At 56.9% G+C, this 26,124-nt stretch overlaps 1 protein-coding gene across 1 annotated transcript; it reads right to left on the reverse strand.

Moving 5' to 3' along the window:
• Positions 1-85: 85 nt before the first annotated feature.
• Positions 86-26,124, reverse strand: LOC142358924 (receptor-type tyrosine-protein phosphatase kappa-like). Its single transcript, XM_075411633.1, has 30 exons — positions 25,997-26,124; positions 18,514-18,696; positions 17,715-17,942; positions 17,034-17,276; positions 16,385-16,627; positions 15,716-15,964; positions 14,455-14,745; positions 13,995-14,092; positions 12,492-12,684; positions 12,215-12,326; positions 11,841-12,087; positions 11,588-11,627; positions 10,863-10,968; positions 10,622-10,689; positions 10,192-10,334; positions 9,971-10,058; positions 9,299-9,369; positions 8,864-8,900; positions 8,000-8,097; positions 7,679-7,795; positions 6,396-6,553; positions 6,182-6,317; positions 5,304-5,453; positions 5,027-5,126; positions 4,408-4,487; positions 3,875-4,009; positions 3,319-3,444; positions 2,599-2,756; positions 2,176-2,311; positions 86-1,602 (listed from the first exon to the last, which is right to left on the reverse strand). The coding sequence occupies exons 1-30, from the start codon at positions 26,097-26,099 to the stop codon at positions 1,528-1,530; spliced, it is 4,212 nt and encodes a 1,403-aa protein (XP_075267748.1). The 5' UTR covers positions 26,100-26,124; the 3' UTR covers positions 86-1,527.

The following is a 26,124-nucleotide window of genomic DNA, read 5'->3' on the forward strand; positions in this document are numbered from 1 at the left end:
AGAAAAGTGAGGATCAGAGGTCACCACCACCATGGCCAGCACAGGGTCTTTATTGGTGAGACACAGAACAGTGCCAGTCCCAGTTCTGAGGCCTCTTTCCCCCAGGCAGCAAAGGCAGAACAAGTTGCCACAGTGCAGCAGCCCCTGCCAGAACCATATCCAGGATATCTGAGTTGAGCCACTATAACCTGGGATTGATATGGTGGAGCTAGACAGGCTGGTGTCCTGGTGGACGGCAGGTTGACCATGAGCCAGCAGTGTGCCCTGGCTGCCAAGAAACCTAACGGGATCCTGGGATGCATTAGGAGGAGTGTGGCCAGCAGATTGAGGGAAGTTCTCCTCCCCCTCTACTCTGCCCTACTGAGGCCCCATCTGGAGTACTGGTCCAGTTCTGGGCTCCCCACTTCAAGAAAGATGAGGAGCTACTGGAGAGTGTCCTGCAGAGGGCTACGAGGATGGTGAGGGGACTGGAGCATCTCTCCTACGAGGAGAGGCTGAGGGAGCTGGGCTTGTTCAGCCTGAAGAAGAGAAAGCTGAGAGGGGACCTAATAAATGCTTACAAATATCTGAAGGGTGGGTGTCAGGAGGATGGGCCAGGCTCTTTTCAGTGGTGCCCAGTGACAGGACAAGGGGCAATGGGCACAAACCGAAGCAGAGGAAGTTCCGCCTGAACATGAGGAAGAACTTCTTCCTTCTGAGGGTGATGGAGCACTGGAACAGGCTGCCCAGGGAGGTTGTGGAGTCTCCTTCTCTGGAGATATTCAAGACCCGCCTGGACAAGGTCCTGTGCAGCCTACTGTAGGTGACCCTGCTTCGGCAGGGGGGTTGGGCTAGATGACCCACAGAGGTCCCTTCCAACCCCTACCATTCTGTGATTCTGTGATTCTGTGGTGAGGGAGCCTCTCTGAAGCTGGCAGGGTTGTGGCACCTGGGTCAGCATCAGGAATACGGAGCTACAAGAAGGCATTTTATGGGGTGGGAAGGACCAAACTAGCCCTACAGGACTGTGGATTGACCCTCCCTTGGCTCTTGTTGGCCTTGGGCTTCGTGCTTCTCCCAAAGCAGGACAGACAGCCTGTGCTCCAGAGCCCTGTGGATCTCACAGCAGTTTGATGCTCCCCTGGCAAAACACTGTTTGGCTGTTGATGGAGCCACCACACTTTCCCTGGGGATGCCTGAAGGGACAACAGAACCTGCATGGGACAGGTGGTGCTCTTCATCTGTGGCACGGACAGGTCAAGTCCTGGTGCTTTTGCTCTGGTCTCCATACTCAGGCTGTGATTCCAGATCAGTTCCTCTGCAAACTCTGGGCAAAGGGCAAGTTCCTGCTGCAACCCCTGACCGCAACCTGGAGACAGTCCAGCCTGTGCTCTCCACCTGCAGAGGACCCTTGGGATGGCTTTTCTGGGGAGTAAAGCATCTTGGGGCTATGCACATCGCTCTTGTCTCCTCTGATTTACACTGTTATTGATGGAGGGCTGTCAAGAGAGTCAAAGTCCCGGCCAGAGACGGGCTATGGCCATGCTCCTACTTGAAATTCCCATAGGTTTCAAATGAATTCAGGTAACTGAGGGCTAGTTCATAGCAGAGCCCATACTGCTCCTGTGGACAGAGAGAACCTGTACTGAGAACCTGGTACAACAACACCTGCAGTGAAAGGCCAGCCTGCGTTTCCAACAACTTTCTGAGCAAGCCAGTCGCCCACTCTCCTCCTCCCCATTGGAGCCCACCTTCCCCTGCTGAGGGATCACAGGCATGTGCTCCACTAGGTGAGAGCTAGGCTGCCCCAAGGATGGAGCCAGCTGATCTCAGAAGCAGAGCCAGCATCCATGGCATGAAGTGTCTGCTGCTCACTCGCACCCACGGTGCTCAACCTACGAAGGCCTCTAGCACTCAGACTGGGTGGTGAGGTGGGTGCAGGACAGGCATCTGAGCACCCACCTGTGCAGCCCCCCGCTAAGCAGGCCGGGTGAACCATCCGGTTCTGCAGAACCCGCCCCTGAGTGAGGGGGTATGTCTCAGTGGCAGAAAACAGGGTTTTCAGAGGTTTTGTCTAGCCCGGCTGCCCCCAGGATGATCTGAGCACATAGGTTCTAGGGCAGCTGCTGGGACAGTCCAGGCTATGGCTCTTGCTCTGGTGTTGCCACCCTGATTGGGTTTGAAGACAGAACCTACCACATCTTTAATCAGCTGTCTCCGTCGTCTCTTCAGCATCCTCACAGCCTGGGATACATCCACCACCCCCTCGCTTTGGATCTGCTCACACAGTAAACTAGCAGCACAGAAGATCCCGGTCCGGCTGGCACCATCCCTGTGGAGGAGAGCAAGGGGAGAGTCACTTGTTCTGGGATCACCTGGCAGAGCTGAGCCTCAGAGGTGTCCCACTATACATGCAGGCCCTCAGGATGATCTTGCCTGCAGATCCTGCACCCAGCTGGCCTCCACAGGGAAGCCTTCCTCCATGAACACAGCCAAATTCACGGCCATGTGCCCACCCTTCACCTTAGCTGAGGACATTGCTGTGACCCAAGTCCCCTGATGCGGCCTGGCCTGAGCCAGCTCTGTGCCACGGCTGCTCCTGCGAAAGACATCACTCACCAGCATGTGACGAGGATATGACCATCTCGGCTCTGCCGGTGGTGCGTCTCCACCTTCCCTAGCAGGCTGATGATGGTGGAAGGGTGCGGGGGAAGACGCTGCTGCATGGGCCAGTCCTTCAGTTGCCACAACTGGACGTCCAGTGCAGACTTCTTGGGCTAGTGGGGAAGAAAGACAGTGGGTTGGGCAGAGAACAAACCTGTGGGCTTCATGGAGGGAAGGGAGGGACTGCATGTGTGAGTCCTGGTTCAGCCATGCACAGTGGATGAAGGGAGCAGCTCCACAGTGGGCTGGCCCAGTCCCAGTCTTTGCCCTTGTCCGTCGAGTGCTCTGAGGCCAGTAGATGGATGGACCACCAGCTGTGGCTTAGACTGATGCCAGTCCTACGCCCAGCTACCTGTGTAACAGCTGTCCCTATCCATGAACCACCACTGAGATGCACAAACTCTATCCACGGCTGCCGTCCTCTGAGCTAGAAAGGTACAAAACGTACCTCTGCCTTATACCTCTGCCTGCAGCCTCACCCTCTTGGGACTAACCCCTCTCCCAGGGTGAATGCCCAGTGCCCACCAGACCCCTCTGACCTTTGTGGCCTCTGCCACCCCCACTGTGACTTTGAGCCCAAATCAAAGCCTGCTGACTCTGGAGCCCAGCAGGTCCTCCCAGGTCTTGTGAAGGCTGTTCTCAGAGGACTTTGCCATCTCTGTGCAAAGAGCCCACCTGCTGCCCATTGGTGAGGGCAAGTCTCCAGGCTGTGAAGCCAGCTCCGGGCTCCTCTGAGATCAGGTTGACATGGAAACGGCCGTAGGCAGCTTCACCCTGGGTGGGCCAGAACTCCATGTATGTCTGGGGGGGAGAAACGTGAGTGATCACACACAGCCCTGACCTGCAGGAGCAGCAGGAGCTCAGCACCTCGCACGGAAGTGCTCACACCAGCCCCTTGCCCATAAGCTGCAGTGTGCATGTGGAGGTTCTGCCAGCCATTTGCTGGGGACCATCCTGCAGTGCTGCAGCCAGCAAAATGATCCACCTGCAGAGAGGACACCTGGACAGGGGTAAGCAAAAGGTGAGGGATCCTCCCTTGCTGTGAGACTGGGGACACCCCACCGCTGTAGTGCCATGGGTGCTGGGACTGTCCTCACAGCTCTCCTGGATGGAGCCCACAGGCTCGCAGCGGGCTCCTGCAGCAAGCTGGCTGTGGTGATCAGAGCTGCGTGGGAGCAAAGGTGGAAAGCACACTGCCTGGCAAGCGGAGGGCTGTGCCTGGGCTGCTGACCTTGTCCAGTTCCTGCAGCTGGTTCAGCACAACCACAAATGTGCAGGTGTAATCCCAGACCAGAGCCCAGAAATCCACCAGTGTGTTGGGGAGAGGCAGCTGGGTGAGAATCAGTCTGTCCTCGCTGGTGTACGTCTGCGAAACACACCAGGGCGCTGGGGGAAGAGGTCACACAGCCCACCCCCGAGATCCCCTCCGACAGCAGGAACAGCTCTCTGCCTCCCTCCAGCAGGGTCTCTGCAGACCCAGGGGAAGACCCCAGGGACACGCAGGGTACCCCAGCCCTCTGACCCCCCCAGCTCATCACACCCGGGCTTCGCTCCCAGGGGCTCTGCAGCAGCCTGCCGAGATGTCGGTGCAGGCAGGGCTTCGGCTGATCGCGGGGGCCATCTCCTGGCAGCAGGACCCCAGCCACGGGGACATAGTCGCTGTGAAGAAGCCCCGGGGCTGGGACACCTCAAACCAGGGTGGTATGGTCTACCTCTGCCTCGAGCAGTGGTACCCAGGGCAGGTCTCTGGGGCCGGAGCCTTACGTTGGCGAACACAGCGTTGATGTAACCTGGCGAGCCGTCTGTGTTCAGTGAGGACATCAGGATGGGCCGGCAGCAATCCGCTGCGGAGGCAAGGAGCAGAGAGAGAAATGATGAGCCATCCTCTCCCTGCACAGAGCCATGGGGCTTTCCCTGCGAGCGGTGGGGTCACCGTGGCTCCCTGCGGTGTGGGCTGGAGAGGCTTGGATGAACAGATACCACCAGACCCACAGCCATGGCAGCTCAGGACTGCCTGACACAGGATGTCCAAAAACCCCATTTAGTGAGGTGCAGAGGTATAGCAGGTCCACCCTCCACATTGCTCCCTGATGCCTCATCTGGGCTCCTTCTCTGGGGCAGATTAGACCCAGGGACATGTTTATCCCAGGTCTACCCCATGAATGCATGCTTCCAGCAAGCCCAGAAGGAAGCAGAGATGGGGTCTTGCCCCCACGGAGGGACCAGTCTAATCCATATTTTTCACCAGCCAGAAAATGGGGACTGGACGTTGGGCAGAACCTGCCAGTGGCATGGTTCTGGGGAGGGAAACAGCAGGGCAGCACGGTCTCCTCACGCTGCTCTCAGGCGCTGGGTCGCAGAGCAAGGGGCTGCCCAGCAATACCTGGCAGGATCCCTGGCTTGCGATTCTTGAGCTGGTTGGTGGGTTTCTCTGCTTCTCTGCAAGGCAGGAGCTGGAACAGCTCGGAAAACTTCTGCAGGGCCTGTAGGGATGATTCAGCCAAGCAAGTCCCGCCTGTCAGCTTCTCCCCTTCTTCAGCCACCCCAGAGAAATGCTCCCCCATCTCCATCCCAAAGCTGGGAAGCAGAGCAGTAGGGGGGAGGCACCACAGACTAACCCCCCGCAGCACCAGACCCAGAGCACCAGATCCTGGAGGTACCTTGAACTCCTTCTCAAGGACGTTGTTGTGCCTTGAGGTCTCAGCTTCTCGAAGACAGCGGACATGGCTGGCGACGCTTTCCACTGGGACCCCGGTGCTGCCACAGAGCAAACCTTCGAGCAGCACCTCGTACAGGAAGGCGTACTGCTCCTGCATGAGGACACACGTCAGCTGCACAGTCTGGAGCAGCTCCATGAGGACCCCTGGGACTCCAGATCATTAGCTCACTGGCATCGACCTGTGCCAGGAATGAGCCAGGTCCATCCTTCACCTTCCTGCCATGGGGTCCTGGGGCCAGAACACCACTCCATGCAGGCAGCCCTGCTCTGAGAAACAGCCAGCAACTGCAACAACCCAGTGGTGGGTTGTTGCATCTTCCTGTGGTTTAATGCTCCCTCTCAGACCAGACCCCTGCTCTAGGGAAGAAAACCCAGAAACTTAGTGAAATAGTCCTCCTACAAGCAGCTGGATGGTCCTGCCCAACCCAGAGTTCTCTAAAGGGTCCCAGTTCTGAGCAGACCATAGGGACGTAGTCCCTTGGCCAGGACACTGCTGCCCAGTAGATGCCACGAGGGTGGACATCCTGACTGCCTGAAGGACATGCGGACTTTTGTTCATGCTCCTTGCCTACAAGCCTATGATGAGTGGTGCATATGAAAGCTGCTGGCATCCTGGAGGGTCTCAGGGGAACATGGATCCCAAGTAGGTTTGGACACAACATTGAAAACAAGATCCTGCAGTCTCCATCACCTGGCAGCTCCAGTCCCTGTGGCTGGACCATGAACGGCACTGCCAGTATGGCTTTGCCACATCCCTTAGAAGGGTGGGAAGCAGATCTGCAGCCTGGCAGTGTGCAGGGAGCAGGTAACTCTCCTCACCTCGGTCTGCACCATGCTGACCCGCTGCTCCCGCAGCCTCTGCACACAGTGAAACACATCCACCTTCCCCGCAGCCTTCCCCATCTTCAGGAGGAAGTCCAAGGCGATGAAGGTGCCTGTGCGCCCGATCCCCGCGCTGAGGACACAGAAAATTTGTGGTTAGTGCTGCCCCGGCCAGCCTTGTCCCAGCACCCAGGTGGTCCCAGCCCAGTACCTGCAATGCACCAGCACGGGTCCGGCAGGAGCTTCTGACCCCCTCTTGTTCACCAACTCCACTAAGCCCAGGAGCTGGGCAGGGTTTGTCGGGACCCCATGGTCTGGCCACAGCAGGTAGTGAAACATCTCCACCACTCTCGGGAGAGCACAGCCTGCCTGCGAAGAGGGAGACATGGCTGGGAGCAGGAGCAGAAACCAACCTGGAGACTTGTGTGAGGTAATTGCATGCCAACAAACAGGGAGCAGTGGAGAAAACTGCTTTGGGGGGCACCAGCACACAGGGTTCCCCCCCAGCACCCCCACCACAATGACTGCTCCACTATACCTCATCAGATAGCAAAGGGACAGTTCATCCAGCACACAGCCACACAATTCACTTTGTTCTCTGCTTCTCCATACTGAGAACAGTGAACTCAGTGCAGTAAATGCAGCTTGTGCCCCAGAGCAATGAAAATGAAATTCACAGCGTAGAGTGTTTCTCTAGTCATCAAAAGGCCCTAGCTTCCCCAAGTAAGGCATTTCCTAAGGCTAGTATGCACTGATGTGAATGTAGTCACTTTTGTTACCAGCCCATCACGTAAGTTTCCCTAAACATCACATTCACTTGGCCTGAACTAATGAACTGCTGTGTCCCCACCATCAGGTGCTCTTGGAGCTTTGCCTTTCAGCTAGACTTTGCTCTGGGCAAGACAAGAGAGGACAACAATATGCGTAACTGCAGTTTCTTTATATTGTACCTGTTTTCCCCTCCTTGCAGCTCCTTCAATTTCTGCTTATTATCTGAGGCATAACTTCAGCAGAAGCACACATCTTCAGAAATATCGTTATGTAGGATATCTCAAACCATAAACTATCTGTTCATGTTTAGGAGCTGTATATGACCATGCAGCTTCAATGTGGATGCTCTGCAGATTGGCCCAGGTGACAGGCAGGCACCTGTCCCATCATCCTGGATGTACAGAGAGGGCATTTTATACTCTCTAACTGCTTTTATATGCTTTCTGATCACCTCATCCAAGCCCTCAAGGATGCACGATCTGCCCGTGTGCATCATTAGTCCAGACTCAGCTGGAGTAACCACTGGAGCTGACCAAATGCCTTTGCCTGGCACAGAAACCTGGGGTTGATGCCCTGGCATGGCTGTCAGCGATAGCAATGCTGACTTGCTGGTGCTGGAGAACAGGCAGGGTTCCCCACAGCGTCTCTTGGCCAACAGCTCCCACCGGAGGCTGAAACCCAGCAGCATCCTGCATCCCCATCTCAGCTACATGCCAGGCTTACCTTATGCAAGGAGAAGATACGTGTGACAAGGCCTGTGGTGGTCCTGATGTTGTTCAGTGTCACGGTGAAGTCGCCATAGACCTGCTCCTGCTCTGGCCAATACTGCTCGCACTTTGTCTGTCAACAGCGGTGAGACCACTAAGCCGTAGCAAACTCATGAGGGAAGCGGTGCAAGCCAGCAGAGGTGTGGAGCTGCTCTCTGCCCTCATTGACATCTGCACTGGGAGCAAAGCAAAGCAAAGCAAGGCAGAGCAAAGCTGGCAAGGAAGCCCGGACTCTGGTGAGGCCAGAGCTGAGCACAGGCTGAGATGTTTTCTCTACCTTGTTATGCTCCACTAAGCCCGTCAGCATCACAATGACCGAGGTCTTCTCCTGCCAGACCATCTGCCAGAAATCCACTACCGTCCCAGGCAAGGGTCCTTGGGGAGGAAGAGGAGAGCCCTGTGCCAGTGTCCAAGCTGTGAGGGCACAGCTGCTGCCAGGCATGGTTCAGATCCTCCCAGGCTACAAGAAGCCCCAGGCTTCCCTCTGCCCAGTGACTAACGCTGCACAGCCTGGGCACAGCAGTGCCTGGCAGGGCGTGCTGGGCATCTTGGATTCATCACCCGTGTTAGAAATTGGGCCGAGGAAGAGGGAGGGCAGGTGAGCCCAGGATACATCAGGAATTCACTGCTGCTTCAGGGACTTCCCCATCCAGACCCTTAAGACGACCATGAGCTGCTCCCACATTTAGGTTCCTATTTCCTGAAAAGTGTTTCTGCAGCTTTGGAAGGAGCCTGAGACCTCCTCACTGCACGCTGCACAGAGCAGGCTAACTCATCTGGCTTTACGCTGTTGGAGGCAGTTTGCCTTGGAGTGCACTGAGTGCAGATGTGTCAGGCGTTTGCAGGTTTGTCCCTGTCACACCAGATGCCAAATGGAAAAAACCAGGCTTGTGGGTGGAAGGACCACGTCCTCAGCCTGGGCAGTGCAGGGACCAGGTCCAGCTGGCTACTGCCAGACTGTCACCAAGGCCTGCCATGCCCTACAGCAGCCATAACCACCACCCAAGACAGAGGTCCAGGAGATACATGGCCTTCGACTGAGCCATTGACACCTCCTAAGCTGCTGTCCCTGTTCCCCACTCCCCAGAGTGCTCAGAGCAGAGACTGACACCTCCTGCACACGAGGGCTGGGAGCACCCACCTTGAGCTGCAATGAAGAAGCGTGGACTCTGGTAGCTCTGTCGGGGAGAGGTTCAAACAGCTCCGATCACACGGGTCAAACAATTAACAGGGAATGAAATAAATGACCCATCCCCCCAGGCACCACAGCCCCGAGCCCTTGGCACAGCATGTCCCACAGCACCATGCTTGGCCAGCATGGAGAGGGGGTACCCGGGGTCTGCATCTCTGTTCCCGTCCCCTCACACAGGTCCCTTTTCGTTGGGGATGAGCACTGCACACAGACCCAGAGTAGGAAAGCAATACCCCAAGATCCACCAGCATTTGAGGGCAGCGAGCGGCGGGCCCTGGGGCCACCCGTGTGAGCGGGGCTATCCTCACCCAGCGCAGCCAGGGACCACTCCTACCCTGCCCGGGCACCTCCACCCTGTCAGGGCAGCAGTCCCTCACTACCTACATCCACGTAGCTGGCATTGATGTAGCCATTCCCGGTGTCAGAGGGCTGCAGCACCACACGGCAGTGATCATCTGAAAGAGAAGGGAGGTGGGAGTCGGTGGACTGTCTCTTTGGGGCAGCCACGAAGTGACTGCTTAAGGAGGGGGATGTAATTCAGGAAAGTCTGGGAGTGTCCGCTTCCTCCTCAGCAGCACTCTGGGCCTGAGGACATGTTCAGAGGTAAAGAACAGCTAATGGGACGAAAGGTGACATGGCACAGCAGAAAAAGCAACGTGTTTTGGGGGAAGACTGGTAACGCCATGACCAACTGTCCACAGCACGTGGGGCACAGGGGAGCTTTAAGTTTTCATAGAAATTGGATCACTCCCTCTATTTTCCCACAAGTAGCCACCTCTGGGTGGGAAACAGCAGTGTTCAGCACCGACTAACAGTGGGAACAGGAATACAATGATGAGTGATTAAGCTTGCAGGGAGGATTCTCCAACTCGGCATAAAATACTTGGGCTAACGTGACAATTTTGGAAAATCCCTCTGCGTTTCAGTGGCCACAGAGGATGAGGCAAGGAGCTCAGAATTGCTGAATATCTGGAGGAGCACCTACACCAGCCCAGCACCCCGTGCTGCCCTTCCAACTCCAAACACCTGTGCCAGCCCCTGGAGAGCTCTGCTTACATGGGATGATGCTCTTGTAGCGGTTCTTGCTCTGATTACACAGCTCCTTCCCAGCATCACAGGGATGCAACAAAGTGGAGGACAGTTGCTGCAGAGAAAGAAGACAAGCCCATTGGCACACGTTCTGGGGCTGGCTAAAGCCAACTGCATCACACACCCAAGGAAGGGGTGAGGGCTGGGTGGACAGTGTAGCCAGGCAGGAAAGCAAAGCTAAACCAGACCTGATACTCCCTCAGACGCCCAGCGCCACGCCTGTCGACTGATTCATCCTCTGTCTGCTCTGCCTCTATTTCTGCCCTCTTCAGCCTCTTCAGAGTCTCCAGCAGTTCCTCCACCGGGATCTCTGTCTTCATCTTGCACACACCTACGGACACCATGAGGCCAGGAGTTTAGCATGGACCTGATGGCTGGCCCTGGAGCTCTGCAGCTGTGACTGAGCTGGCATTGTGGCAGTCACAACCCCACCAGACCCTAGAATGACCCTCTGCACTCAGGTCCCGCTCTCCTGGGAGACGTTCCTTTCTCCCGTGCCAGCCAGCTCTGATCCCCTTGTTCCTGTAAGAGCCTTGCAGAGCCTTTAAGCACCCTGTCTGTCCTTTTAACAGACAGCTCAGCCAGAAAAGGCATGCAAGGCCTCTGCTCATACTACACCTCCTTGACATCTTCGCAGGGGGATAGTGCTGTTGTTGTCTGAAGTTTTTGAACTGTTGTACTTTCTCCTGCAAAACAGCAAGTCGGGCCTGTAGACTAGCAGCAGAGATTGGCAGAGGAGAGGCAGTTGCCTGTGTAACAGCTCTGCCTCCCACCTTGCTGTATCCCAGCGTCCACTTGGACACTCCCTGGCAGTGCAAGATGCCTCACAGAGAGCAGGAGAGGCGTGGCACATACTCACCTGAAGAGCAAGAAGAGCAGCAAAATCCCTAGTGCCAGCAGTGAAACGACCAGCACTACCGCCATAACCACGGGCACCCTGCCCAGCAGAGGCACTGGCTCCTGCCCTGTAACCAGCACAGACCAGACTCAGGCTCCCACACAGCCTGAACCAGGCGTCGGGAGGTCATAGCATCATGGAATCAAGGAATTATTAAGGGTGGAAAAGACCTCTAAGATAAGCAAACACAACTGTCAAATCCCAGACTCATGGGGCGTAGGGCAGAAAGCAGCTTCCCTCATCTCCCTCCACAGGCTTTGCGTTGGAGAATAGCTAAGGTGGTACAGAATGAGTAGGTGCTTGCTTGGTGTGATACTTTGCAGCTCGGGCCCTGTCTCTCTGACTGCCCGGGCATGGCTACTGCCTGGTGACGCTTTTGCATTTTGGGGACGAAACACACACCAGGGGAGCACTAGGAGTAGGATGAAATATGTGATGATGGCAGCGATGACACAGGCTATCCAGCTGCCACAGGTGCCACTCCTGCCAAGTGGCCAGAGGTTGCCAAGAACCCAACCACCACAAATAGCCTGAAAATCCAGAGAACTTCCACCAGGATGGAAGTAGGGCAACGACAGCCCCAGCTCCTGTTCTTGGCCAGCTCCTCTCCAGGGGAAGCGGCCAGGCTGGGGAAAGGGATCGTGCGGGAGAGACCCTCAGGCAGAGGGAGCAAGGAGCCCACTTACCAACAGAGAAGCTGTAGCAGATGCAGGTGAACTTCTCTGCCTGTTGGAGAAGATGGGAGGGAGAGCTCAGGACCCTCCTGCCCCGCTGCCCACCCTGGGGGCAAAAGCCTCCCACCCACGGCACTGAACACCCCAGCTGTGGCCGAGGACAGCAGGGACACCGTCCTGCCAAGGCACCTGGGCTCCGGGCTCTGGGGCTGGGAGCGGAGCCCGTGCGTCCCGTCCGCGGGGAGCAGGACCCCCGCCAGCGTACCTGCTGCGAGCGGCGGGCGAGGCGCAGGAGGGCCGTGTAGCGGCAGCCCGGCCGCAGGGCCGCATTGTGGTAGCCCTGCCCGCGGGTCCCGTCGCCCAGCACGAAGTCCGCGGGCGCGGTGAGGTTGAGCACGGCGGCCACGTAGGCGGGGGGCTGCCGGCGGGCGTCGAAGGGCTGCGGCTCCCCCGAGCAGGCGCCTTCCAGCACCGAGCCGTTGTGCGTGGCGGCCACGACGAGCTGGTGCTCCCTGCGAGGGAGGCAGCGCGGTGGGAGGGACGGGGACGGGGACGGGGAGAGCGGGGCGGAGGCGGCCGCGGGCGAGCGCTGCCCCGGGGAAGGCTGCGGGGAGAAGAGCTGGCGGGGGCTGCACTCACCTGGGCGCCTCGGGGGGACGGGCGATGGGGACGAGGGGGAGCACGGCCGTCCCTTGGGACGGGGAGATGTCCCGCGCGCTGCGGCAGCGCAGGTCGAGAGGGAGCGGGGTGTCTGGAGGGGGAGAGCCGGGGGGTGAGCGTCGGCGGGCAGCATGGCGGGGGCTGCGCGGGCAGCGGGGCAGCCCCGGGCAGCGCGGGCAGGAGGCCGCAGGGACAGGGACAGAGAGCGGCCTCGGCCGTGGTCACCCGGGAGCAACCGGGACGGGGCGAGCGTTACCGGAGCTGTTGGTCGGAAACTCCCAGAGCGACGCAGCCCCGGCCCCGGCAGCCGTCAGTCCCCGCATGGTCACCACGTAGCTGCTGCCGGGGCCGTGCTCGGGCAGCCGGTGCTCGGTGACGGAGCCGCTCAGCCGCAGCCGCTCCATCTCCAGGACGCTGCCATCCCGCGCGCTCCTCGTCGTGATGTTCAGCTGGGACGGGAGGCAGAGCTGGAGGGCAGCAACGTGCCCACAGCTCACCCAGACAGAGCCAAGCAGCCCCGCCAGCCTCCCCGTCCCTGCGCCTGCCCCGCTGGTGGAAGGCTCCCACAGGGGAACCACCAGCAGCCTTGGCCCCGCGCGTGGACCTCAAAGCAGACAAGAGGAGCAGAGGAGGAGTTTGGAGCCAACGCTCAAGACTTCAGAGCGGCTGCCTCTGTGAGCAAAGGACCAAGCCTCTGTGAAGAGCTGTGGGTGAGAGGGAGACCGCAGAGGTGTGTATACGTGTCACGAGCGCGAGGCCAGATCACCGGTCTGGCACTGCAACAGCGCGGGCACTGGGCTGACATCCCCCACGAGAAGAACCCCCAACTGCTCTTCCTTCCCATCTGACTTTGGACTCTGAAGGCTTTGTCTACATGAAAAGGGGGGGACAGACTTCCCACAAGGGATGGAGATGGAGGCTTCCCATTTGCCAGTGCATCATCTGAATTTCTCCTGAGATCCTTGCTGCTGGCAGGGCCCTTATGGAATTGGCATCTTGGGAATATGCATAACAGGAGCTAACCAAAACCAAAACAAAGGGTTCATTTCCCATACAGAGGTGGCTGGGAGCAGGGAATGAGCTGGAACAGAGCCAGAAGCAGTGCCGCAGGGTGCCTGTTTGCTGGTTTCTGCAGTCAAGAGCTGAGAGGGCCACAAAGAACCTGGGTCCCTGTCACCCCATGGAGAACTCTGTCCTCAGAGAGGGCGGAGGGCACATGGGTAAGGGTCTCAGCCCCGGTCAGCACTAGAAAGCAGTGCCGCCCTGCGGGAAGAGTCCCGCAGCAACAGCCTCAGGGGTGCTTCTAGCCACACACCGAGGAACACTGCAAGGAACGGTGTGACTGTCCATGAAGAAGAGGGGTTTTTCAGAGGGCGACTCAAACCACTGGCTTCCCTGTGGCAGAACCAGAAAGAAGCACGCAACAGACACAGGAAATGCGGGCAGGCCACCCCAGCGGACACGTCACCAAGAGCTGCACACCGAGCCGCAAAGTCTGCCAAAGCCCAGGCTGAGCGGACCCGGGGAGGAAGCCCCGAGGGGAGGGAGCACCCACCACCTCTCTGGGCAACACCACAGCACAAGGCGCGTCGAGGGTACAGCAGAAAGCGCTCGTGCTCAGCACAGCCAGGTATTCACCCAGAGTGACTGGGAAGTCGGGTCATCACGGACTTCCCTTCCCCGCTCTGCACAGAGCTCCAGGCAGGGAGGTGCCTGGCAAGGTGAGGCGGAGCACGGGCAGCCCGTGGTGCCCTGGTACCTGGTATCCGACGATCTCCCCTTTGCAGGAGGGCAGCGCCTTCCACCTGAGGGACCCTGTGCTGGGATCCAGCCACAGCTGCTCGGGTTTGTCCGGCACTGGAAGTACAGGAGGACGGGTCATGAGTGGGCACAGTGAGGAGGGGCTGAGCCCAGAGCAGGGGGCAGGCAGCACCTGGCCCAGGTACAGGCTGCAAAGGGAGCCCCAAGCTGGGCTTGTCCCCTACAGCACGGTGGGGTGAGCAGGGGGAGAGTGAGGAGGGGATGTGCCGTGCTGCGGGGCCCTGCACGGCCCCTTCCCCAGAGCCCCACAGGATCCGAGCAGCCCCAAACCCAGGGCCATCACTGCAGGGAGCAGGGCATCAGGCCGAGCTGCTGGGCAAAGGGCACCTTCATCCACCTTCCCTACCTGTGACACAGCTCAGGACTGTCCCTTCTCTCCTGCGCTCTTGCGCACATACCTGTTTCCTCTGTCCTGACCAGCCACGTGAAAAGGACCGTGCTGGGCGGCAGAGTGATGGTGACACTGTAGTCAGTGAAGGGCTGCAGAGCAGAACAGGCAAATGTCCCCTCCTGACCACTTAGCACCTCCTCTCCCGTCACCTCCTCGGCATCACAGGGAGGGGAGGAAGGCCCTGACAGACGGCACGTGGCCCGCATGCGCTGGCAGACTTCAGGGACCCTACAGGTCCAGTTCAGTTTGATGCTGGTGCTGGAGATCTCCAAGGCCTGGGAGACAACCTGGAGGACCTCTGTGAAGGAAACATTGCAAAAGGTTTACTTCCTTCCCTTCCTCTCCCAGCCTTTACACGGTGCTGCCGCCAGAAAGCCCTGATCCCCACCCATCCATGACAGAGGGAAAGCAAGAGGCTGAAATGGCTCACTCCAGCTCTCTGGTAGAGGATCAGCAAGAGTCCAGGCAGCAATGAATGCGGGTGAACATGTGGACTGCTGTTGCTCAAGGTGGTTTTCCCTGCTGAGTCACAACTCCGGTGTCTGTGGGTCCCAGCATCTCTACACTCCAACAGCTGCAGCTCTTAGAAAGTCCTACTCCTTTCCTGCTCTGCATAGACCCCAAGAGAAAGGCTCCTTTTCCCTGGCAGTGTAGTGAGAGATGGAGCTCTAGGAAACCAGAGTAGCTCCAAATACACCACATCCCCAGCAAGGGGATGGGGGCAAGATGGGCCCCACGCTGCTTTGCCCTGGCCTTGCAGGAATGGCCAGGAGGAACAGGGGCTGCAGGGACTGGGGCACCCATGAGCAGCTCACACTATGCACAAAGCCTGCACAGAGGCTCGTGGGCCAGCATTTGACCCTGGTGCCTTGTGGCATCATCTAAGAAGGCAGGGCTATTTCATGCCTTAGGAACCTGCCACATGAAGTCAGCAAAGCACCCAAGGGGACGAGGTTGGAGGCCCTGAAGCCTTTGGGCATGCATGGAACTGTCCCCGGGGCCCTCTCCTTTGTGCATGTGCTCTTGCCAGAAGGGCTAAGGGAGGGTCTCATCACCCACACCTTCGGCAAGAACCTCCCACCCGCTGCTGAACGGCAGGCTGGGCTCAGGGCAGGCTCAGGGGCTGCCTTGGCACTGCCATCAGCAGCACCTACCATTTCCCCAGGCAGGCAGAGAGCCTGAGACCTCCTGTGCACACCCAGCCTGCCTTGCCCTGCTCGGGAAGGGCAGAGCGGGGCAGCCAGGAGAGCTCCTGGTGCCTCCCTTACCGACGCACTCCACGCTGGATGTCAGCTGAATGTTGATCCATCGGCCTCTGTGGTCCCTTCCATGCCAAACTTCTCTGTATGTAGGTTTCCTGTAGACATTTGACAGGACTTTTCCTGCGCATCTGACATGGGTGAAGGGTGGCTGGAGACCCGCAGGACAAGTCAGCATCACTTCTTCGTTCTTCTTGTAATTCTCCTGGTCTGGTGACAGCTGGAGTCCTCGGCCCCAGCGAGGCCTTTGGCATGTTTCTGGCAGGGGTGAAAGTGGGCATTAGTTGGGATAGAAGGTTTTGAGGAGGGTCAAGGATATATGGTGAGGTGTCAGCAATCCCCAGCAATGCCTTCAGTCCCTGGAGGGAGAGTCAAGGGGACACATCCATCTGCTGGGAGGTGACACACCAGCAAGGCTTGTTGGGATGGGGGTCTCCTTGTGGGTGAGTGTCAGCCAGGGCTGGAGCCTGCCCGGGCAGGTGATGGGCAAGGATGGACCAGCATTCAGTGGGGGAATGGTCTTGGACATCAAAAACAGGGAGATCTGAGTCACCTGATCAGGCATCAGAAGCGCATCCCTGGCCCCAGTGGTGATGGCAGAAGCTCAGAGATGGATGACTGGGGCTGTATTTGACCACATATTTGTCCATAAGAGACACCTCCTGACACCTTGCTTACCGATGCACTCTATGTTCCCCTCAATCTGGATCCAGGCATCACTGTTTTTCCTCCCCAGCCACACATCTCTGTTTAAAGATCCATAATAATTCAATGGCTGAGCTCTCCCTGCACATTTGACATGGGTGAAGGATGGCTGGAAACCTTCGGGACAGCTCAGTGTCAGTTCTTCGTTCTTCTTGTAATTCTCCTGGACTGGTGACAGCTTGAGTCCTCGGCCCCAACGAGGCCTTTGGCACATTTCTGGCAGAGGTGAAAGTGGGTGTTAGTTGGGGTGGGAGGTTTTGAGGGAGGGCAAGGGTATGTGGTAGGGTATCAGCAATCCCCAGCAATGCCTCCAGTCCCTGGAGGGAGAGTCAAGGCGACACATCCATCTACCAGGAGATGACCCTCGCGGCAGGGCTTGTTGGGATGAGGGTCTGTTTCTGTACTGCTCAGGAAACTCTGCAGGAGTTGCATGCTTGCCTGGCTGGCACCAACTTGTCTCTTGTCTCCTAGCTGGGCTGTCCGATTCAACAGCTTACACGGGCAACACAGCATCAAGGAGGCACTGTGGCGTGCCTGCCGATCAGCCAGGCAACATCACAACCAGCTTATCAGTGGTGATGGTAGAAAGGGAACATGGTAGAGCTGCTACTACCTCACTTACCGTTGCACCATACGGCCCTCTCAATGTGCATCCAGGCACCTTTGCTGCTCCTGCCCCACCAGGCATCTTCATAGACTAGTGTTCCAAAACTCACTTTTAAAAATTTCTTTGCGCATTTGACCTTGGGGAAGGATGGCTTGAGATCTCCAGGGCAAGCCAGCGTCAGTTCTTCATTCAGTCGGTACTTTTTTCTGTCTGATGAAAACTGAAGTCTCTCATCCCACTGGGGCTTTGTGCACTTTTCTGTCAGGAAGAAAGTGAGAGTCCTTCTCGGGGCAGGGAATGGTCAGGCAGGAGGAGGCCGAGGCTTTGCCGTGACTGACTGTGGTGTCAGCATTTAACACCAGGAGAAAACCCAAGGGCCCCCATGTGCAGGAAAGGAGTGTGTGTCTGGGCCAGGTAGTGATATAGGACACTGGGAGAGTGGTGGAATGAGGGGCAGGATCTGGCCTCCTCCAGCTTCCCCGTTGCCTGCATATACATAGGGAGGAGTAGGAGGGATAGTGAAGAAACCTATCACACACTGAAGGCTACTGTCCCTCTGCATCTCAGAGACTACTCCTAAATGAAGGCCCTCTTTGAGCTGTGGCCAAAGAGTCTCATGGACACGTCAGAATGTTAAGGGTCCCTCCTTGGGAAGAAGCGCATGTAGCAGGGGAGATCTACTGCTCCCTCACTTACCCTTGGGGCACATCAGGCTCTCTGCCACTGGATGCCATGTTCCCTGAATGTCCTTCACCTCCCAAACATCCTTCCAGTCTTGAGAGGTTTCTTTTGTACATCTGATCACAGCAAGGGGAGGAGTGTCCTCCATAAAGCAGCTCAGTGTCACCTCTTCATTGAGCCCATAAAACTCCTGCTTTGGGGTAAAGTGAAGCCTCGAGTCCCAGTGGGGCTTCTGGCATCTCTCTGCACAGAGGAGAAGAAGCAAGTGTAAGCAGTGTGGGAAGGGGCCTGCCGTGGGGTCTATTGTCCTGATTTTGACACTGTTGAGCTCCATTGAACTCCAGATCCCTCTCCTGCAGCCTAGAGGAGAGTTAAGGGTGGCAGCACACCACCCTGAGAGCAGTCCCATGCATCCCTACAGCTGTGTAGGCTTCCTCACTCAGACTCCATGTGGGCAAGGCTGACCAGGGACTGGGCTCCTCCCCAGCCTTCACACAGAGATCCTCCCACTCCCACACCTTGGCCATACGCCCAGGCACTGTTTGAAGGCATGGGGCTTACAGTAGCCCCCAGTGCCTGGACCCTTGTTCCTGCCTTTGAACCCTTCCTCGTGAGCACAGACCCCACCAGCTGCCTGCGGCAAGGTGTTGAGACAAAACGTGCCCCGGCACTGCCGGGATAGGGGCAAAGCCGAGGCGTCCAGATCCCTGGGTCCTGGACTGTAACCCAGATGGGGCTGAGGGAAGGCCACGTCACAGGGGGTCTGCCACCAGCTTGGGACCCTGTGGTCAGGGTGACGGAGGGCTGTGCTTACCCTTGCAGGTGGCAGTCCCGTTCCACAGGGTCTGGGTCCCGCTGGAAATGCATCTGATCTGGGCGACCGACGGCACGTACTCCCCAGCACAGCGCAGCTGCACCACGTCGTTCAGGGCGTAGCTGCTCTGCTTCGGGGTGAACCGCAGCCGGAGGTCCCAGTCGGAGGGAGCCCGACATCTCCCTGTGTGCAAAGGCCAGGAGGGAGAGCCCTGAGGATCACCGGGCTCCAGCAGCATCCTTGGGGTTGAGGTCCCTCTCGCTTTGGAGGAGTGGCAGAGATGAGCATCTGCCATGACAAGGCCCCAGACCCCAGGGGCATCTCCTTCCTTGCAGCCCCAGGTGCAGCACAGGAGGGTTACCCACAGGCCCTGCTGCCCACCCATGTGCTGCGGAAGAGTCCCAGCCAGCGGGGTCCAGCAGCCCGGTGGGTGCTGCTCCGTCCAGCGCTCTCTCCCCTGAAGACACAGGCTGTGGGAGGGCACCGGCCCCAGTGAGTCTCCACAGGCACCACTAACTTGCATTCCCGCCATCCTGCTTGGCACTGCCTGCTCGCAACCACATGCACATTCATCTGCAGCAAAAAGCCTGCTCAGGTTGCCAATTCACTTTTGCTCTGCAGGTTGTGCTTGTTATTTTCCCCTCTGCACCCCTTGCCCAAAATATCCACTGGCTCCTAGAGCTGGGTACCTCCTGTCCCTCATCCCTCCCATCCTCACCCAGGACGGGCAACACTCCCACATCTGGGTCAGCAGAAATGACTCAACAGGGACTGCAGGCATCTGTTTAACCAGCTGTATGTTTAGTTGCATTTTGTAACATCTAGATTGGGCAACTGATGGAAGTAAATCTTCATATTCATCTTCCATTAGTTTCTAGACAGGAGTGCTGCTATCTCTCTGCATGGCACTAATTTGGGTCTCTCCCTGCTGACCTGATACCAGTTTTTACGCAAGAAGAAATGTTACCGCTCTGTGAGCTCTCTTCGTCCCACAAAATCAGCTGTAACTACTGAAATGTTGTCCAAAATTTGCCAGGGTGGTCCCAAGGTTCCAGGCAGACACAGTGAGTTTACTCTGCCTCCCAACACACCTAAATGTCATTAGGACTCACAATGAAAGCATGACTGCTCTGCCCTTGTCATGCAGCAGGCCAACAGAGCACAACAGCTGCACCACCTCAGCCACAATAAAGCCACTGCCAAATGGAATCAAATCCCACCAGACTGGCAAATTGAGCAGCGATTATTTCAGGCAGGAGAGAGCTGCTTGTGAAGGCACTTTTAGCATTTCATCTTGCATTTCAGGGCCCCAAATGGCACCTGTACAAAGTTTATTCATTGATGGAGATTCTTCCAGCTTAGAGTCACAGCAGCAAAACGAAAGATTGTTGCTTGAAAAGAGGTTTGTGCGGCCTGACCTCAAGCAAGAAGCAGTTTGAGGGAAAGAAACCCCTCTGGTGGAGACAGCCCCAGAAGCCGAGGGGGCTGTGAGTGCTCACAGGCATGGCTGGCCTCTCCCGCACTGTCCCAGTCTGGGCTTTTCCTTTCTGAACTGTTTCCTTCCATAGCTCCTGGTAGCTGTTGCAGTGCCCTCAGTGACACAAAACCCGCCGGCAGCACAGGACGTGCCAACCTGCCAGGCAGGAAACTAGGAGGGAAAGAGAAATTCTCGTTCATGTGCAACTTGCTGACACAGGTGCAGATTTCGAGAGATATCTGGAACATCGTCTTCCTGCAGACACTGATTCTCTGCTGGCAGGGGTGTTTGCAGCTGTATGCCAGAGCTCTGCCTTGCTCCCAGCCCTCCCTGAGCCCTGCACCAAAACTTACAGTGCCCTTCATGTAGCAAAGCATTGGTTGCCATTACAACCATGAAGGAACCTCTCTAGAGGTTTTTGGCCTTGTACAGTGCTTCCTTACAGAGGCCAGCAGTAACACAACATTTAAAAAGGCCACATCTCATGGCTGCTGCTTTACAGCTGTAATACAGTGCAGACTTCATGTAGTAGAAAGGAGAATGAGTCTTTGTTTAAAGATTATGATTGTTTTTCCTAAAAGGTGAAGCGTCTGCACTCTGAAATTAGACATATTCAGCATTACACTAATTATTGTTGACAAGCACTTAGGACTGGTTGTGCCTTTCCCTTGGTTATGGGTCGTTCACTAAAGTGCAGCTAAATAGGTGATGGGTAAGGCTCCCAGGCTGGAAGCAGGTGTGAAGGGATCCCTTGAGCTGAGCTGGCACAACGGCCACACATTTCTGACTAGGCTGGACACCTTTGTCAGGACCCCAGTGAATCACGTCTCTTAAACCTGGGCATTTATTGGCCTAATCCTTTGCCGCAGACGTCAGCGTCTTTTCCCTTTCCCTTTTTTCAGCTGAAAAGGTCCTGGTAGAGGCACAGTTTTGCTCCAGTGCTTCCTTAGACCTCCCATTGGCATCTGCTAGGCAGGAGTGGTGAGATGCTGCTGCGATCCAGCATGGTTTCCAGTGCTTCTGCGAAGACCACGCGTCAGTGTGTCTGTGGCCATGTCTGTGCTTTGGGCACAAGGACTGTGCTGGTGAGCAGTTCCGCAACCAATTCCTCTTGGACCTGGCTGTGCCCGCAGAGCCCTTTTCAAGCACCAGCTGGATACCTGTCCTCTCCAACTCGTCCTGTCCTTTCCAAGCCCTCTGAGCTGAGGGGAGGGGGAGGTCATTTGACCCCCCTTTTTCTTGCCTGCAGGATGCCCTGTGTGCTTCGGCCTGCCAAATATGACTCTGTTGTACTCATGCGTGGGGCAGCAGTGTCTGATGCAGCACCCAGACCCAGGCTGGACATGCACCACGCTAGGCAGAGCCTGAGGTCTGGGTGGGAGAGATCAGAAAAGATGGGCAGAGCCCACAGCTCATCCCCATCCTCAGAGGAGCCAGGGCCTGGAGACTGCTGCTGTTAGGAGAGCAGCAGCCTCAGAAATTAGCCTGGGAATTAACACTGTCTGACAGGCGGATGTGTATGACAAAATGGGCTTGCTTGCCTCTCAAAGGGGTAGTGTACACCAGCGAGACAACCTGGGAGGCTGCCAAAGCTGATTTACCTCCTGTGCACAGAGCATGCTGGCAGCAGCGCCTGTGCCATCATAGCCTCTCCAGGGCTTGCTCCTACCCGCACCCTTGGTGCTGCGGAGGAGTTGAAGACATGCAGGGTGTCACAGCACCAACACCATCTGCATTCAGTCATCCACAGCCACTCAGAGCCCCTCCTGGTGGCATTTGTGATGACTGCTTGAAGGTAAAGCCTAAAGTCTCTTCTTCGCCACAGAAGGGGGAGGAGAAGACACATTGTCTGTTTCTGTCTCAAGAACATCACTGAATACAACCCAATTCAACTTCACTGCTCCAACAAGCTCAGTCCTAGCAGGCATGTGATTACCGCTTGAGACCCACTGGGAGAAGCTAGTCCATGACTGCTGGGCGCAGTAGGGATGCACAGGTTGGGGGGGACATCTCTGTCCTCACTGTCTTTCTTACACTCCTTCCCCAATCATTCCACAACATTTGCTGTGGTTCAAGAGCTCCTTGGAGTGAAGGAGCCTTTCCTCTAATGAAGGCTGGCTGTTTGCGTGCTTCTGTGGTGGCCATGTGAAGCTGGGTTGCACACGTGAGCCAGAGGGTGTCAGATCTGCCCCAGTTTCTGGGGGCTGGAGCTCACCACCTGTGTGAAGGGACCTATGCACACGCCTGTGCATGGAGGGACGGGGCACTGCTGGAGAAGGGAGGGTGCTCAGAGAGAAAAGGGAAAAAACCACCCAGCTTCTTGCCTGCCAGGGACTAACAGCATCCGGGAGAGTAAAGAAACAGTCATAAGGCACTGTTTTTCACCCTGCACTGTGGTATGCAGACAGCCACCCACAGGCCCTCCACCCCCAACTATGGGAAAAAGGCTGCTGTAAGTGAAATTTCAGCATGGAAAATATGATGTAGACGTGACCAAACAGGCACGTCTTGTAACGTGCAATGTATGCTCACTGCAAAATGGAGAATACTGAACGCCTAGGCAGGGGTGGTAACAAAAGGGTAGTCTACTTGCCTCATATAGTCAGAGATTAACTGTTCTGGTTTTCTTCAGTTGCTGCTATTAAATGAATACCCTCCTTGTTAATGTTGTTTAATACCCATGAATATAGTAAGCATTTTACAGAAATATCTAGACTGCCTGTCCCTGCTGCAAAGGAGTTATGAGTCAGGCAGGCAAAACAAAGACCCAGCATGCCCCAGAAGTAGATGTCAGGGAGCATCAGGAGAAAGGAGAAATAGCTGTGATGATAATTCAGGTCAGGCTCCTGGGTTCAGCCCTTTGCTTACCAGCAAAGGATGTACTTTCTTACATTGTGTTATCTCACATGTGAAGAATAAAAGACAAGGCGAAATCTAAGAAGCAGCAGACAAAGTTCAACCCTTTTCCCAGGGCAGCTCAGCGGCTAACGGAGGTGACAGCAAAGCAGACTGGAGTCTTGCTGCGTTTGGTGAGAGGAGCTAAGAAAAGCAACCACTGTTTCCACAGTGGAAAGTGTTATTGCAAGCCACTGAGAAGACATGCACAGGTCCTAAAACATCTCTGTACCCACTGCTAGCAACCAAACCTGCCCAGTGGGTCTTTAAGAGTGATGGGCAGTGTGAGGGTGAGGAAGGGCCAGAGGGACCTTGGGGCTGCTTGGGAGCAGTGCCAGAGAAAGGAGGTGGTGAAGCTAAGGTCACTGAGCAAGGCACTGCTTGAAGGGCAGGGAAATGGCAGCACTGTAACCTGTACTGCTCTGCCATGCAAAAGGGCATCTGACAGGATTTTGAGGACAGGAGGTGAAATATGTGTTTCCTGAATCTGTACTCTATTTGCACTCTACTGTACTCACTTCCCATTAGGAAGTGGAAGCGTGGTGGACCACACAGTTCACAGCCCTGGGAGAGTCCAGCCCCAGGGTTCTCCTCCACAGCATCTCTTGGTGTTTGTGTTCCCTGCAGGATTTACTCTAGGCACTGTTTGAAATTCGAGTACCACTAACACAAAAGCTTTCAGACTGAGTGTGGCGTTATTTCGCCTCGCACCCTCCCACCCACCGGACACTGCAGCTACGCTCCTAGTTAGGGCTCCTCGGCAGCTGCTGCCGAGTCACTGCGTAATGCCGAGCAAGGCTGAGGAGAGAGGGGCCAGGGCCCATCTGGATCACAGACTCTGCCTCTGCAGGGAAAGCATCCCCCAGAATCTTCTCCCCCTGCCTCTGAGGTGCGCTGGGACTGCGAGAGGATGAGGCTTTCGTACAGGCGAGGCACCTCAGGGGAGAAAAAAACCCCTGCAAGAACAGCACGGCAAGACAATAAAGTGACAATAGGACACGGAGACAATGCGCCCTGCTCCGTGCAGGGTGGCCCCGTGACGGGGTGAGGGGAACAGCAGTGCTGCCTCACACCCGTGCCCCACGCACCGACCACATCCTCTGCTTGCAGCTGCTCAGCTCTCGCCCGGGGCTCCCAGCGGCACGGCGTGTGCCCTCACCTCCCGCCCAGCGCTGGGACATGGCTCTGCTATCCGGACTCCTTTCCTCGGTGATTGCCAGCCCGTGGAACCACGGCCCTGCATCAGAATTATTGCCGTGCCGGAGGCTTCTCAGGAACCGGTGCTGCTGGCGCTCAGTGCTGGGGTGGGGGGACAGGGTGAGGGGGGGAAGCTGGCCCAGGAACTTTGGCGTGTGGGGGCTGTGTTGAAGGGGGACAGCCCCTCACTGCCTGGCACCCTGGTCCCCCCTGGGGGGGACTTTGGGGGTGCCTGGAAGGGAACAGCAATTGCAGCGGGAGCAGCTTGTCCCCTGTCCCCACTGGGCTGCTTCCCGTCCCTGATTGTACCCCACATCTGCCAGAGTCATGGGAGATGCCCAGGGATGCCTAGGAATGGGCACCCTTGGGTCACTTTCTGTTCTCATGTCCCTCATCTCTTCCCGATGGCTTTACCCTGCCCCACTGCCACTCTCGGCCCCATGGAGTCCTATTCTACCCCAGCAGGGATGGGAGAGACCCCCCTGCCCCGTCCTGGCCATCCCCCTTGTCCTGCCCCTCAGAGAGAGAAGGCCCTCAATCCGTCTGGTGGGGACCTCAGCACAGGTCCTGGGATGGGACAAGCCCACGTGCTGAAGATGCAGGCAGGGCTGTCTGCACTGCTGGGTGCGGCTGCCGAATGTTTTTGACTTGGTTCCTTTTTTCACAAACACCAAGGTGCAAACTCAGCACTGCCGTCTCTGTTGCAGGCAGCCCCAGGCCCTTCCAGGGACAGCTGGGTGACCGAGGTGTGCAGAGAGTCAAAGGGTCGACTGGCTGCTGGGACCCCGCTGCGTCCCACCGCACATGGTATGGCCAGGTCCGAGCCTTGGTGTGCATGTGCAAACAAGCTGGAGAACCTTGCAATACTTGGACGTAGTTGCACATGCCAGCCCGTTAAGACAGCTTCAGGGGGGATCTCTGGGCAAGGACAAGCCACTCTGGGCTGGAGGATATCTTCTGCCACAGGCTTAGCCCTTGCTTTTTGAGTGGCAGTGTGCTGTCCCCATGCTTCCTGCAACCACAGGGACACATTTCCCCTGGGAATGGGCTGCTATGGCCCATATCACACAGTACAGACCCTGCCACCACTTCACATCATCAACTGAAGATCCTGGTCACAATCCTTGGCCTCTGCCATAGCCAGGTCCTAAATCAGCAGGTTTCTCCAACCTGTGTCAGCCCAGACACATCCCTGCAGCAGGCTGGGACAACACAAGTAGGTGCTAGGGTAGTGATTTTCATCACCTAGCTCCAGCAAGATTAGTTTAGGGAAATACTCCAATTCGGACAGATGCAGAGCAACGAAAGGTCACAGTACCTGGACCCCGGCTCAAACCCCAGACAGTGCCATGCTGGACTGATTCGCCAGTGTCTCAGGAGGTCAGATAACATGTGAGCCTGGAGACACCCACCAACTGACTCTGCTGGGTGGGAAGCATGCAGCCTGTGTGGGGAGAGCCCAGCAGAGCCCTGGGGGTGCCCTGGCTTTCCAACACCACGGAAGCCCTTTGAGGAGGAAACCCAGCACATCATAACTCCTGTCCCCCAGGGTCTCCTGGACATGCAGGGGCTCAGCTCACTGCTCCCCTGGGCTTTGCTGGGCACAAGCACCCATCTCCACTGCAGTGAGGACATGGCATCTGCACACTGTGCCACCTCGTGCTCCATGGAGGAATGATATGGCCCCTGCAGAGGCTTTCCCAGCATGCGGGAGTTTGCTGCCCTCCATCCCCAAACAGAGCTTCACTCCGTCAAAACTCAGCTGATGACTAAGTGTCTTGGACCCTGACATGGACATCAGCTCCAATCCTTTCTGATACAGCTACTTCTGCATGTGGTAAAGATACACAGCAACCTTGCAGCAGGAGAGCAGCGAAACCTTCTCTGGTGGGGAGAGGAGCAAGCACTTCTTACCTGTTTCCTGGGGTTCGCCGGAGATGTTGGGGTCTGGGTCTTCCTGCTCCTGTGCTGCCAGCAGAGCTATGAGGAGCAGGAGAACTGCCCAGCGCAGGACCATGTTTGGTTATGCTCCCAGGGCAGGA

The sequence above is a fragment of the Opisthocomus hoazin genome, chromosome Z (genome assembly GCF_030867145.1).
Source record: "Opisthocomus hoazin isolate bOpiHoa1 chromosome Z, bOpiHoa1.hap1, whole genome shotgun sequence".
In the NCBI taxonomy this organism is placed as follows: Eukaryota; Metazoa; Chordata; class Aves; order Opisthocomiformes; family Opisthocomidae; genus Opisthocomus; species Opisthocomus hoazin.

Bases quoted from the DNA above. Each gene is read 5' to 3' on its own strand.
- LOC142358924 (XM_075411633.1), bottom strand. From the start codon at position 26,099: ATGGTCCTGCGCTGGGCAGTTCTCCTGCTCCTCATAGCTCTGCTGGCA. The intron at 11,628-11,840 runs GTACGCTGGCGG...CTTCTCCAACAG, and splicing joins TCGCCCGCCGCTCGCAGCAG to GCAGAGAAGTTCACCTGCAT. The intron at 3,445-3,874 runs GTCAGCAGCCCA...TCTCCCCCCCAG, and splicing joins AGCTGCAGGAACTGGACAAG to ACATACATGGAGTTCTGGCC.